This window comes from Topomyia yanbarensis, chromosome 1, assembly GCF_030247195.1.
Source record: "Topomyia yanbarensis strain Yona2022 chromosome 1, ASM3024719v1, whole genome shotgun sequence".
Classification (NCBI taxonomy): Eukaryota; Metazoa; Arthropoda; class Insecta; order Diptera; family Culicidae; genus Topomyia; species Topomyia yanbarensis.
In genome coordinates this window covers 210,287,112-210,302,545 of record NC_080670.1, presented here as the reverse complement: position 1 = coordinate 210,302,545, position 15,434 = coordinate 210,287,112, and the positions used below count along the sequence as shown (strand labels likewise).

The following is a 15,434-nucleotide window of genomic DNA, read 5'->3' as shown; positions in this document are numbered from 1 at the left end:
GTATAGTTTTTATTTTGCACCCCTGTTTGGGATAACCTAGCGTCCTTAGGAGGAAGCTGGGGTAAGAGCAGATTTGGTCTTTTTCTAATGTTTGCAAGAGAAGTCGAAAAATACACCTCACAAGTGTCGTTATAGTCAGTTGGCAAGAGGGTGTCTTGGTTTTTGAAGATAGGTGGAAGAGTATTTCTGCGATTGCTGTTGTTACAATTCCAGACCCACCGTACAAACCAGCATACAGGTCGACGGGCCCCTCCCATTTCCAAGTAGCTTGGTAGAACAGATCCAGCGAAGGTAGCACGAAACAGGTACCATTTCCCATATTCGTTTGAGATTGAGTGCTATTACGATTGAGTGCGAAGTAAATTATCGGGAGCTTTATCTCTTTTAAGTTCAGTAAACCAATAGCACAAGAATCATCATTGCCGACTACGACGATCTTCATCGATACTTAGGATGGGGTAAGAAATGTTGATGTAATACCTACTTAAGGAAAGCCACCGACTCAGCGACACTTCCTTAGATATTTCGGAGTTGGATTGAAGGACAGGTATAGGTCTAGGATTCGACACAAGCAGGCTATGCGACCACAAAATGAAGAGATTTTTATGCGGTGGGATGGTTCGTCTCCGGATATACACAGTACACAATATAACTATGACGGTCACTTGGACATCAATTGTGTGGTCCTCTGTCAATTCAGTAAAACTCACACACTAGACGGTAACATTTTAATTTCCTTTGTATGCGCCGTAAATTTTTTTCTCAACTTTTACGGTTGAGATGGACGTCTGTTCTCTGTGCCTAAATTGATGTTGCTTCTCAGTTTTGCACAACCCAAAGAGAACTTGGCCTTAATCCCACTGCTCTGTCGTCGATGTTACGTGATATTCGTTTTGAATTAATGTTTGTGTAGGGGTCATTCCTTGACCATTTCTCGCAGAAAAGAAAAAAAGTTGCATATTGAAATTTGCTGTTGGTTTTATTATCCCCGATCCACTAGTACGTCTAAAATTTATTTTTAGTTTTCTTTCTCAGTTATTCATGTTACGTCACGATATTCCCCAACTATCAATACGCGACATCATTTATGAACGGCCCCTTGGTGATATATTTAGAGAAGATAATTCAATAAAAATAGGATTGACAGGATTTTAGTGCGCTTTTAGCACCTTGGGTCACATCTTTATGTTTGCTATACATTAGACTGGTTCAATTTTTGACTTTTAGCTCCACCAAGCTCTACTGATTCCTTTTATGGCCCTTAGGAATTGTGCAAATTTTAGTACCAATCGGTTGCGTCTACGGACCCTCCAAAAATTTCAAAGTTTATATGGAAATTAGTATGGAAAATCTGCCATAAAATAAAAATAAAATCCACTTGTTTTGAAATCGTGCTGCTTCTTTAGTTTATAACTTTTCTCAGCGAATTTTCACAAACTTGAAATGTTCCACGAACGTGTTCAGTTGAAGAATATATATAGTGTTCTCATGAATTGATTGATGAGGTGATTTTTTAGGAATTTTTCAATTTGAACCGATTTTTCATACGAACTTCCATATAAACTTTGAAATTTTTAGAGGGTCCGTAGACACAACCGATCGGTACCAAAATTTGCACAATTACTAAGGGCCATAAAAGGAATCAATAGAGCCTGGTGGAGCTAAAAGTCAAAAATTGAACCAGTCTACTATACATACTAAGAATATCATATCATGTGATGTGATGGCCGAAGATTAAAGAAGCAACCCCCTCCTCCTTCCGACCTATTCATTCGAAATTGAGTGCTATTGCTTTTTAACTGGTTGAAGGACAAGGTTCTAAAAACGGCCAACCTCGCTCTTCATCACAACATTAACAGTTAAACCCATGTCGCTAACCACGCCGTCGATCTCCACATTTCGATAGGGAATGTAAACATGATACACAATCGTAAAGAATTTAATGCTAGCAATAGTGTTTTAAGCTCGGTCAAGGCTGGGTATCATTTTATCAGTTCTCACGCACAGAAATGTTGTTTACGAGTTATTTTTGGGTCGAAAGTATACCATTCCATCTTAGTATACCGTGAAATGGAGGGAGGGGGGGGGGGCTGCGAGACATTCCTGAATCGAGGATTTTTTGGCTCCGAGCTATCGTAAAACAGATGGTCCTGGTTCTCATAACTATCTATTCATTTCGTTGAGCAAGAGGCACAAGCTCAATCGCACTCGCTAATTTTTCGAATGCAGCGTTATCTTGACAAAGTTGCGTTACTCTTAATTAGACAAAACAACCGGACACTGCAAATTTCGTGTACGCTTAGTGTCACAGGTAAAAGAACACACGCGGGCCTATCTATTTTAGTAAAAGAATCCCACTTTATACTAGGTACAACGGTCGGTTAGTAATGTGCGATGAGCATCAAGGGTCGAAAGACCCTTGAATTCCCGTTTAATATTTTTTGTTCAACTTCCATAAAACTGGAAAGCTACAGTTACTATTAATACTAGCTCTACGCCATTATTTACGAGATTGTAACGATAGCAAAGACCCGTCGTTTGCTAGTTGGTGAACAACAAAGGTGGAAATCAGAACTTTGTAGACTCTGCAACAATCTAAGGTAAGCTCGTAAACGGTTCTTCACATGTAGGTCTGTAGAAAGCCTACGATCACTGGGTAGCCTGTAACAACTTTACGTGTCGGAACAGCAACTTACTTTTTCATGAATTTAATAACCGTGGTAAGACTAATGTTAAACATGTTCCTTCGTCTTTTTGGTCCTGTGTCAAAAAATTCAAACACTGCCATCGTATTCCACAGGATGTTTCGTAGTTATAGTGAAATCTAACGCTGAACTCTTCGTTGATTTCTTCAAGAATGTATACTCCGACACCCACCGCTGTCATCGCAAGATACTCGAAATAGGGAGGGACGGGGTTCAATAATTTGGGTATAAATAGTACCACTCCAGAACAACATTTGAACAGTGGCACGAAGCTAGATCCGGCCAGAGATCGTAGGGTCCTAGTGTTGCTCCAACACAGGAAGCAGACGCTTCAGTAGACACTCCTTGATGTAGATCTCCCCGTTCATAGTCCCGGTAGTCACGAATGGCGCACTCCGTTTGCCACATCAGCAGATCGCTTGCCAAATCATGTATTTTTTTTTGGAAAACTTTGAAAGTTTCTACTTCCTCCCGAACACCAAACTTGTGCTGGGCGCTGAAGAACAGTAGCCCAGGAAGCTGCCGGAAGTCCGTCTTGACGGAGGTCTCATCATCCATCAGACCTCCCATGAACATCGACAAGTTTGTGTCTGTGTATAAAATTTCGTGCACGCGTTCAACCTCAAACATGCTTCGTCTCGATGTACATGTTCAGCTCGAACGTCGAACCCAAACGAACGATGTTCAAACTCTAGTTCAAACATCCGTGTGCGTACACGAGAACAGTTCAACATGTGCACGTGTTTTGGTGCGAAATAGCGTGTTCGAGTTCGTACACAAAATGTGGGTTTAATAGGAGCACAGAATCAGACCGAACATTGTGTCCGATGTTCATTTGGGAAGATTGTCATCCATGATGAGACTATAAGACTTTCCCACCGTATTTTGCCATTAGTCACGATTTGGAGCCAAATTCAATTTTTTGGCCACATCCCTGACCAAAGAATTTTACTACACACTTGTGATCCTAATCGCGAATAGAACATTTATTCTAACCGCATTTCTTCTTCCGTTTGATGCTCAGAGTTTGGTAGTAACGTTTAATCATTCGGCTCAACGTTGACTGCACGATTTCGAGTTACTTTCCGGTGTCCCGATGAAAGAGTAAAGGATTTTCCAGGTGTTCGCGACGTTGCTTTTTGGATGACGCCATTTTTTCCAATTTTCGAAAAACTGACAGCGATAGAACTGCAATGTAAACAATACACTCTAAACTACTTCTACCCAAATTTTCAAGAGAAAATAGAGTTGGTAAATGGATTGTCTTGTATGCAGCTCACCTGGAATCCATTCCCAACACCGTACATAGGGTTAGATTTTTTCCAAGAAACTCGAGAAAAGAAGCGAATGAACTTACGGTTAAACCTCTATAATAGAAATATCTTTTGTCAGTTTATCCGTCAAAGTATCCTGGACCGACAGTTTACCTTGCCACTACGGACACTGTTTTGCTGATGATTCGGTTTCCGGATATCTTCAATAGATCATCAACTAAGTGCACAGTTTTCTTTACAAGATTCGGTAGATTTTCCAGACACCTATCAATCCTGAACTGATTCACTAGGATGCAAAAATATAATATTATCTTCGAGAATCACAGAAATTGGTAAACACGAAAGCAAAATGTCATTTTTATCTAGCCTACTATGTACTCGGATATTCGAGTATTTTTACTCAACTAGTTGAAAGGTAGTAAGAAGTTGGTCATGGATTTCAAAAAGGGTTTGAAAGGAAAAGAATCAAAAGCTGAAACCATCGTAAAACCTATGCTTGCTCCAATCGATTTAAAGTCTGATCCGGTACACTAACCGAAACCGTTCAGCACTAATCCATAGCCCTTCCTGACAGACTTGGTCTGAATGATATACGATGCTTCTCATTTCTTTTAAACTTGATAACAAATCCATCCAGTAAAAATACAGTTATAAAAGCGACAAAATATGTCCGGCAAACAAGAGACGAACATCCAACATCGAAATTGCATGATTTTAGTGACCAGCAACGACGAAAAAATAACAAAACACACAGCCTCCTACGCGCACTAACGCAAAACTCTCACCCAAATTTGCAAAAGGGCCTGAGCTGGTAACCGCCGCAAAAACACCGCCTACTGCTCCTCCAACCCAGCCACGCTTGAAATTGAGCACACCGGCAAAGCAAATACGCCGATCGAGTGCTCCGATCGATCAAATCGTGCAGCTTTTCCGCCAACCGCACAGACTTTCGGACTTAATCGCTCGGTAATATCTTCTTCGCCCGCGTAAGTTTTCACTTTCTCCCGTGGCCCAGAAACTTATTTCGTGTGACTGATGATGGCGTGACGTCGTTGTGCTACAAAATCACCTTTCCCATTGGGCTCGGCGCGACGGTGATGCTCGAATCGCCGATGAGTCAGTGGTGGTCACAGAAGGGTACGAAGGGGAACGCGGAGAGCCTAGCGCGGTTTTTAGCGACCACGCGGGAGAAAGATTTGCATCACGAGAGCGGTCCACACCCCGTTCGATCGTGATTAGTGCGGTTTTCAGTACTGAGACCTGAATGAAAGTGAACCACTTTTGTTGTGTACGTGTGTGTGTGCGTGGGTTTGTTTGTGCCGGACGATCGATTGCCGGTGCTCTCAAAATGTCAGTTTGATTGGCTGATTGGTTGGTTGAAAGCGAAAGTGGCACGTCGTTCGATTGATCGCTGAAGACTGCGAAAGGTAGCCGATGTTCAATGATTCACGGGGGAAAGGCACAGCCCGTTTGGACGTAGGTGTCGTGAGAGTATTCCGCCGGTTAAATGACCTCTTTTCGATTTGGTAGAGAGCAAGAGTTCCATGGAATAATGTATTTGTCTTTCCACCTATGACCTTGACATACAATTAGGAAGCGTTCGTCTTTAATATTCCTGCCAGAGATAAGAGGTGCAAGAGTACTTCCCTGCAAGTTAAAAAATTTTGAACTTAAGCGAGTGTCTCAGGTAATAACTTACTATTGGAAATCTAAACTTTCGACAGCAACATGTTCGGACCTGTTCAGCAATAATACCCGCAAAACGGTTAAGAACCCCGCACCCTTCCCCGAACAACCGCGTAACCCGAGGCGGGCCCCGCTTCAACGGAAATCAGCCGACATTCATTGAAACCAACAGAAAATAATATCAACAAATTTTGTTTTACCAATCGGCACCGGGTTAATGCAGGTTCATGCACTCTCCCATCGTACGGCATACATATTATGACCCTATATGAGGTGTTCTTTGTTTATTTGGTGCCGGAAAACCTTGCGCAAAATATTGCCCTCCATAGGTTCCGAAAGACAAAACAATCGGTTCGGTTTTATTTTTGCGCGCCAAACTCCCATACTATGGGGCAAAACTTGAACCGATCAGCAAACTACGGTGAATGCTGGCAATTAACGGCTTGAAGAACCTGTCGACAGAACGGTAGCTAGTCAACAGGTGCCAAAACAACAATTTCAAATGCACTATCGCAACCAGCGCCTACTATTGCTGTATGAGGGGAGCATCTGTTTTTGTTGTTGTTGTTTTTGGTGCTGCCTCGAACCGCTCCCCGCTTGCTTGTGACTGAGTCGTTTCTATTTTCACGTGTGTATGTGTAATTGAAATCTGGAACAATGTGCATTAATTGCATTTTTTCTATCGTGCCTCTTCTACTTCAGTGTGCCGCTTCGCACACCTTTCTTCCATTTGTTCTAGCGCCTACCCATACTCAATAAGTACAAATGCAGCACTTGCAGCAAAAAAAAACCTGACTGCGATCAGATTGCTTGCTTCTTTGGTTCTGCCGGTTTTGGTGTTTTTTTTTCGTACCACGAGTTGGTGAGACGAATGCGCTCAATATAGGAGAAGTAATCTGATTGTTTAAATTGTAATTGGGTGGCACAAGTTCGTCGGTTATTGTGTGTCAAATTGGGGACAACTTTTCGTTAAACTATCTTTGATTAAAATACATGTGCTAATCGGACAACAAATTGAGCAAAAAAATTGGTCAAAGTAGGCGAACGATTATGCTGGTGTATCTTCTGCAAGTAACATCCAAGGAGACTGTGCCTATCTGACCTTTATGAGCATAGGGAATTTGGTATTCCGGTCAACGCAAGGCCTTCGTTCTTCCTTTTGCCTTTGCGGAAGCCGTACTGTGTATCTGGTAGTAAGCCATTTTTCGAAGAATTCCCGATATAGGCCAGCATTTCAATCGACCGATACGAGTTGTGATCGGAGGCTAATTTGTCTAGTATTTTGTAAAAAAATGTATCCCTTAAGAACCACAGCAAACGTCTTTCGGTTGAGTCTGTCAGATTCTTCACCAAGTTGCATTTGATTCTGCCTAACCCCCGGTGGCACTATTGCTGAATGACAAAAGAACAAACGAGAACTTCACTGTTTCGCATGCGTCGGGCAGTGCTCCAGAGAGCTCATCGATTTTTCTCCCAATAGTTTGTCGACAATCCGACGCCAATAACCGCGTTTTTTTGGTCTCCCTCAAGCTCTTTATTGTCTCTTTTATCGTCGATTACTTCCTGAAATTGTCAGGCGGTTTGACCTTCAGAAATTATATCCAGCCAGCCCTATTAGACAATTGCCAATTTTATTATTTCGGGATGTAACGAAGTTTTAAAAGCGACAACTTGTTGAATATATGTACATGTACTGTACCATCGGTTTCTACATCGCTCTAGTTCTTGTGTACGGGGTTTGGTTTATTCGACCTTGTGTCTTCCGGCCGATTGGCCGTTCGGCCTAATGACCATTCGGCCTTATGTCCTACTGGCCGTACACCGTCGAGCAGTGTTGGGCCCTGGGCGACATCTCCAACGCCGGGGTGGTGTGGCAGGGGATCCATTGGTGGTACTTCATAATTGTCGTTGGGATGTTGTTCTAGGAACTTCGAGGGTAGTTGGATGCTCCCTACACAAGGCAGAAGGCCCTCGTTTGTTTGTTGGTGTTGATTTATTACTGTCGCATTGGCCGGCGTCTTTTGGATTACCTCCTACTGGACCGGGTCGTTGGCTAATATGTCCCGTTCAGATCCCACCAAACCGTATTGCCGCCGAAGACCCTCGAGCTCGTCGCAATTGCAGAGGTATTCGACGAAGAGGCGGATGTTGCATGATTTTCATTCTTGTGTTGGGACACTGGAGATGGTGTGTGTGTGTGGGTCATCCTAGTGTGCCCCACCCGGAGTTGGAAGAGTACCTTTTCCTCCTTCTGGTTGTCCCGGTCTGTCCCACTGTCGGTTGATCCCTTGACCTTTTGTGTGATAGGGGGAGACTAATATATTTCAACCTATTAGCTATCTAGATCCCCGTGTCTATGGAAGATGGAAAAATCGAGGTGACTACACGATCTCTCTCTCTGATATTCCCAAAGGCTACTTCAACTGGTGGTAGTGAGCACCGTGTACAGCTTTTTACATCCATTCCGCAGTCGGTAGTGGTAGTGGTACCACGGGTGATGAAACTCGGCAATATGGGTGGATCGTGCAACACAAAACAATCGTGGAGTCTACCAGTTTCTAAGGTGCCGCGTAGTCTCACGTACATCAATGGCTTCGATAGTGGCAGCCGGCAATTCGTCAATTTCTTCGTCTGCCCCTTTATCCTCGCGCTTTATCCACGGTTGTCCCGCATTTTGTTGTACGAGACTCGAAAAAAACCCGGTCCGGAAGCTAGTGATATCGTCCACATCCGGTAGACCTTTCGCCGATCGTTTGTCGTATCTATATTTTTCGCGATCCGATTCTCCATACTCCTGTCATGGAAGTACTTGCCTTCTTCTGTTATGGTTGATACTTCAGCACAGATCAACATCAACAGCTGATCTTTTTGGGTCTGTAAAGGCTGAATTTGCAGAACGTTGCCGTTCATGACCTGAAGGACGCAGATAAACTTGTAAGAATTCTGCAGTTGCGGGAGCTTGTGGCGCGATATTGCTTCCTAGTCACGATACTGCGCAACAGCTTCATCTGTATTGAAGAATGTCTCACAGTAGGTGCAGATCAACGCGTGGGTTTTCTGGCATTGATGGGACTTCACCCGCAGGAACTCCCACCACCGCCACGGATTCGCGGCCCTCACTCGCGAAAGACGCGCTCTACCATACAGAACATCGCCTCGATAAATCGCTTGCACTACTGTTCCTTCTGTTCAGCTCTCTCTGCATTTTCTGCTGACCCAAATTTGGTGAGCATATGGTTTTACGCTTCGTGTTTTGATTCATACGTCCGACAAACTCTGGGAGCATTTCGAATATCTGAGATCATCCACTCCTGTCGGTTAGCACTGTGCAAAGACAGTAGGTGTGGATTACGAATTTTGCATACCCCCATCGTCCACATGATGCGATGCCGTTATGTTCCCATAACAATGAACGACTGCCGTTTTTTAGTTAAAACATTCCTCATCGGTGTAGCAATAACTTCCTGTGTGTTGTATATGCTGGCCTACTTCTAGTCTCTGTTCGTTCGCATTGTGCCCCATACTGGGGCACCCTCCTCGGGCGATCCCTTGACCAAAATTCCGTGGCTTCATTCTGCGGTTATGATGGTAAGCAACGTATGGAGTACGCACTGTCCCACTGAGGTTGGATATCGATTCTTATTAAGGTTGCTCATACCCCAGCCACTTTGAATCGTTCGTGTATCGTTGAAATCAAGGACGGATACCTAAAGGTACTAGTAGCTGGATAGGAGCTTGCCACTATCAATGTTACTTGGAAGAGCAATTGTTTCTAGATCTTCACTAAACCAAAGTACCGCAGGATTAAATTAGGACAGATGACGCACCTTGCTTCATAATTCTTCTTTGTTTCGTTGTATTCGGTTCGATTGACTTTTTTAACGATTCTTGCGGACAATGATCTTTTTTCGTGCTCCGAATGGGATGCTTTAAAGCATTGTGCTGCACAAACTATCAATTCGAAGGAATGTCCTCCTCTGCAAATGGAACAATATCCTTGATTCAGGAAACAGGACAAACTTTGTTTGAGTATTTTGGTGATATATTGAAGTATCCGATCAGATCGTCCTCCATGTTACCTTCATCTTATCCGACCATAGGTTGTTTCGTCATTTGGTCACAACATTCGGTACCGACCCACTTCAGATCCTCTTTTCAGCGAACTTTGGAACTTTTCCACACGTCTTCTCTGAACAGTTCTGGATGACACAAGCCATCGCTCACTAAGCATTACCAAAGTTCAATTCTTGACAATTTCTCAGGAATTCGTTCCACGAGCTTCCAGTCGGTGGACGTGATTTAAAAATAATAGTTTTGAATATTCCTTGGTAATGAGAAATATCCCTCTTTGATTTCTCCAGTTTCTTTATCCAAATCCGCTCCGTTTCCGAACAATGTACACTTTGCTCCATCTTTCACTTCAACTGTAACTTCAACAGAATCGCTGAAAAATAGAAAAGATGTTGTTTTTAATATTTCTAAAATGAATAATTTAGTAACAATTTCTTTTTGGGTGCTATTTCTATTTTTTTTTTGAAGAAGTGTGGTACCAAAGCTTTGCTCTGCCATTTATGCCACAAAGGAACACATATAAGCAGTACTATTGTTCGCTGATAGATGTCGTCGATTTGCATCATGACTTGAAGGTTGGTGGCGCTCTTATCTCTTCGTCACTGGAACTCCGCTGATGTCTCTGGAATTACACAATTTGTATTATTATCAGGAAATATTTGCCATGTTCCACTCACCTAATTTATGTAATCTTCGATTTCGTTTCCGTAGATGTTTAAATGAATGAATGAATGAATTGCCCAATGAATGGATGATTTCTTTAATAACAAGTTCCTTCAGCACCCCCACACACACCAGCGCATGCACCGGCCTCCTCACATGATCGTACAAAAGTTAAATGGAAACAGATAACCTACATTTCCTCAGGCGAGGAAATAAGCCGTTAATTTTGTTTACATTAGCATTATAAGTGTATTTTCTCCCCCCGTCTCTCAGGGTTTCGCTCTCTGCTGCTGATGCGGCAGACCACAGCTGTGCGCGGTAATGGTGCTTGTGGTGGTGGAACAGACAGAGACCGTCTGGTGCCGAGGCCGGTTTCTGGAAATGACGGGATGGTTCTAATTGGGGCTTCCTTGCATGTGGTCTAACTCTTCCCTCCCCTCCCCGTCGTCTACCAGTCCAATCCAGTACTGGAGGAAGCAAGGCATTATAATTCTCAAGGCGGCGAAGGATAATTTTCGGAAGCAAATTCGAGTAGCATAATCGGTCTGCTGCTGCTTGCTCATGAATACCGGACCAGATTCAGCTGATTGCAGACCAACCTGACTGACGGGTTTCGCCGAGGTGTAATTTTCGGTTTCGATTTCTAACAAGCAGCTCTTCTAATTACACCGATCAAGTGGTTTTCCACACACACAAAAATAAGCCGGGAGCCCGTGTGTGAAATCCTCCATTCGATCGGATATTTCGATCGAATATATTAGAACTGAAAATGTTTACCTTTTGTTACCATGACAACTGACAATATTTCGCGATGCTTCCATCGCAAATTAACGTCAGGTATTCTTCCGGCGTACATCCTCACGACCTCCGTCCAGGAAGCGCAAGCCACTACCCCGCCAGAAGTGCAAGACCGACTAATGACCGGACGCATCGAACGCAAATCCAACACCCAAAACACGTAGAAAACTACAATCAGCATATGACCGATTAATGATCCGTTGTGAATCGACTACGAAACGAAAAAAAAAAACAACTGTCTCGCACGCAGAATAAATAAACAAAACCAACCGGTTTTTGACATCGTGCCGACTCTCCGACAAAGTAGGCTCCCCCGCGCGACATGTTACATAAAACTGTCAACCTTCGGCGAGGTCTCGTGAGCGCCAGCAGCGAAAGAGTTGCACGCGCCACCACTGATGAACTTCCGCAATCATCTGTCACACCACCGCCGGTGGTATGCGATGATGACGCACGCACCCACCATGACGACAGTGGTAGCCTACTGGTCTGAATATCATTTGGTATTTTGTAGACAACCAGTCGTCGTCGTCGTTGACGACGACGACGACGGCCAAGGATGCGGTGTGAACTTGACCCCCAAATACGGCAAATGTACGAAAAATTGGCAGTTTTCTTCTTCGTCTGCTTCTTCCTGCTGACCGTCGTTCGACCACACACACACGTACACTGGATAAAATAGTTCTTTACTGGATGCCGCTTTAGGTTAGCAGGTGGAATCTAGTCGGCTGTGGTGGCTTGTCGTTTGAGATTTTCGCGACTTGTCAAAAATCGAAGGACTCGCGTGATCCATGACAGCCGGTACATCGCGGCGCTGTTTGTCGATAAATAAATCTGCATACGCACTTCACAGAGATCTGTTGTCGATTAGTTAGGGTTCATCGTGCGAGTGAGGTGGGAGAGCGGGATTTGTAGTAGGGTAAAGAATAAAATTGCCCTTGAGACGCCGTTGAGTAGTTGGTTCTCTTGGTACGGGGGTTTTCAATATGCACGAGATTTGTTTATAAATCAATTTCAATCGACGATCACGAGTTTGCGAACAAAAAAAAATCCCCGCCAATATTGACCCAATGCGCGTACGAACAGACTTCCTTATGTCCTGCTGGCCGACTTCTCGCTTCGATTGGAAGGAATATTAATTTGTCATTTTTTTTCTTCTTCCTTCTCTTTTTTCAGCCCTTGCTTTGTGTGATTGGTCCGCACTGCAGCAGAAACGTCGCAACCTTGCCCGCAAGCACTGCTCGCCGAGTGACGCCTCCAGCTACTATCAGAAGATGAGCGACGTCGGTGTCATGGAGATGCACCGGTTCATGGACCAGCTGGACGAGGAGGTGATTCCGGGGCAGGACTTCAAGGTGAAACCATTGATCATGCAGGCTTGCGCGAACATGTTCAGCGAGTACATGTGCTCGGTTCGGTTCGAGTACAGTGACGAAGGCTTCCGGCAGATGGTGCGTAACTTCGACGAAATATTCTGGGAAATCAATCAAGGCTACGCCGTCGACTTCATGCCCTGGTTGGCTCCCTTCTATCACAAACACATGAACAAACTCAGCCGCTGGTCGGTCGATATCCGGGACTTTATTCTGGAGCGAATCATCAACGAACGGGAGCAGAACTTTGGAGAAGACGAACCGGAACGGGATTTTACCGATGCTCTGCTGAAAAGTCTCCGAGAAGATCCGGCCGTAAGCCGTGACACCATTATGTACATGTTGGAAGATTTCATCGGAGGTCACTCGGCTATCGGTAATCTGGTTATGCTAGCGCTCGGATACGTCGCCAAACATCCGGAAATCGGGACGAAAATTCAACAGGAAATTGATCACGTGACGGAAAAGGGCCAACGAAACGTTACCCTGTACGACACCGAAAGTATGCCCTTCACCGTCGCCACCATCTTCGAAGTTCTGCGATATTCCTCATCCCCTATCGTACCACACGTCGCCACCGAGGACACCTGCATCGCCGGTTACGGAGTAACCAAAAACACCATCGTTTTCATCAACAACTATGACCTGAACACCAACGAAAAGTACTGGGACGAACCGAAACGCTTCAACCCGGAACGGTTCATCGAAAGCGCCACCATGGCTCAGATCCGATCGGATCTAGTCGGATCCCCGACCGCCAAACAGGATCTGAACAGTATCATCAAAAACAACAACATAAACGCCTCCAACGAGAACCAGAAACAGATCCTGCGGGTGAAGAAAAACATTCCTCACTTCCTACCGTTCAGCATCGGCAAGCGAACCTGCATCGGACAGAATCTGGTCCGGGGTTTCAGTTTCATCATCCTAGCAAACATCCTGCAAAAGTACGACGTCGGAACGAACGATCCCACCCGGATTAAAATGAACCCGGCTTGCGTAGCCGTTCCGCCGGACACATACCCGCTAGCTTTCACACAGCGCACGCACCTCTGAACGTAATCGAGGGCAACCCTGTTGTAAATAGTTTCCTATCGGAAAAGTTTCCCTTCCTTTCCAACTAAATTATTCTATCCCACGTGGCGCTCTCTAGTATGTAGTAGTAGTAGTAATAATAACAGTAGAACTAGTATTATTAGCATTTTTGTTTGCTCTGCAAACTGGAAACCCATCTAGCATGCCGAGAATCCTTATTAGTCGCGTAGGACCTACCCGTCGTAGCCAACTTGGATACTTTCGACGACATTTCTGTGTTTCCGATTAAGGGGGTCGAAACTGTTTGGGACGTACCGCAGAATAAAAAAAGAGTTTCGTTTTTATAAAACATATATAAAATCCTAGAGTAGCAGTAGTAGTAGTAGCAAAGTTTACAGGCGCGTGAGACTAGAGCAAGAGAAAGAAGTGACATTTTTGAGCACGAATTTGTATCTCTTTGCGGCATATAGGTAGGTAGTTAGTTAGGTAGATAGATAGGTAGGTTATTATTATTCCTTCGCAAACAAATCAGTATGCCTGCATTTACACAATAGAAAATCGTATTATAGCTACTTTTTGTTAAAAGGTTACATTCCAGATTAGGTAAAGAAGTTTAATATTTGATAGCCGCCAGAGAAAAGAGGACTTTTTTATATAAGAGCTAAGACTGAATTCGCACGCACTCTACCGAAATGATACTCGTTTTTTGCAGCTTGATCCTCTACTTTTTTTTAATTACCCCATCCTCGGCTTCATCCGAATCATAGTATTAGGTCGCTGAATTTATCCCGCCTGGAGAGTGCGTGTCGGTTACGTTATACGAAATAAAATTATTTAACAAAAAGCAACAAAACACTAAATTAACTCCGAGCATGCTCGCTCGCATGCTTGAGCGTGTGTGTGCGTATAGGGAATCTACTCAGTGAGAGAAGAAGAAGAAGGCAAACGAGATTGCGTGTTGTATTTTATTTCTAGGGTAAAAGTTTGAAATTAGATTCTGAATCTGATTGTTCGGAATATATGCCGAATCGATGGTGAAATGGTCCAGAACGAAATCTGTTTACAGTGTAGTGAATTGGAACGAAAGTTTTTTTTTGCGATAATGTGAAATATGAAGAGTAATAAATCTAATTCATTCCTTAAATCAATTTATTATTGATATCGATGACACGAATCCAAGTAGGCGTCGCTATGTAAAACCACAGAGAACAGACATATAAGCTAGAACAAACTTTCCCGAAAAACCTGTGTAAACATTTAAATGAAAATACGTTGAAAATCACCATCGCATACAGGTTTGCATGCGTGAGTCACCATTGTATTCAAGTTTGCTTACAAGTCCCGTATAGTGATTGCTGGCCGATCGAAGCGCCGACCAGTGGCAAGTGTCTACTTGCTGTTGTCATTTCAAAGCGACAGTTATTTTTCTTACACAAGTTGAAAAGTTTACTTGTATGTCAGTTCTCAGTGGTAAAACGTCAAAAACTTTCGTGCGGATTTGTTTACTGAAGTAAATTTAATGCTGATCTCGGTTCAGGAACCGAGTCGCTCTAGGTTCGCTCGAAATTGTCACTTTTGTAAGGGTTTTGTACCAAGGAATCATGTGTGCGTGGACGGGAGGGGCTCTCTGCGTCGAGTCTCGGTCGATTTTTGTACAAGTCCACCCTTGATTTATGGAGAATGCAGTTACGCACTTACCCAGTACACGTACTTAGTAGTTGCCAAGCTACCACACGGAAGTGTACTGGCGTGTCGGGGTCGACCAGGGGGTCACATACCGACTAAACTCCATTGGGCTTCGCCATTTTTCCCCCCAGGAACTACCTTCC

At 43.9% G+C, this 15,434-nt stretch overlaps 1 protein-coding gene across 1 annotated transcript in view; it reads left to right on the top strand.

Moving 5' to 3' along the window:
- The window catches only part of LOC131690804 (cytochrome P450 307a1), a 377,105-nt gene extending 362,395 nt beyond the window's left edge, over positions 1–14,710 (top strand). The window contains exon 3 of the mRNA XM_058976833.1: positions 12,374–14,710. Within this exon, the coding sequence (XP_058832816.1) occupies positions 12,374–13,626 (1,253 nt within the window). The 3' untranslated portion in view covers positions 13,627–14,710. The remainder of the gene's footprint in view (positions 1–12,373) is intronic.
- The last annotated feature ends 724 nt before the right edge of the window (positions 14,711–15,434 follow it).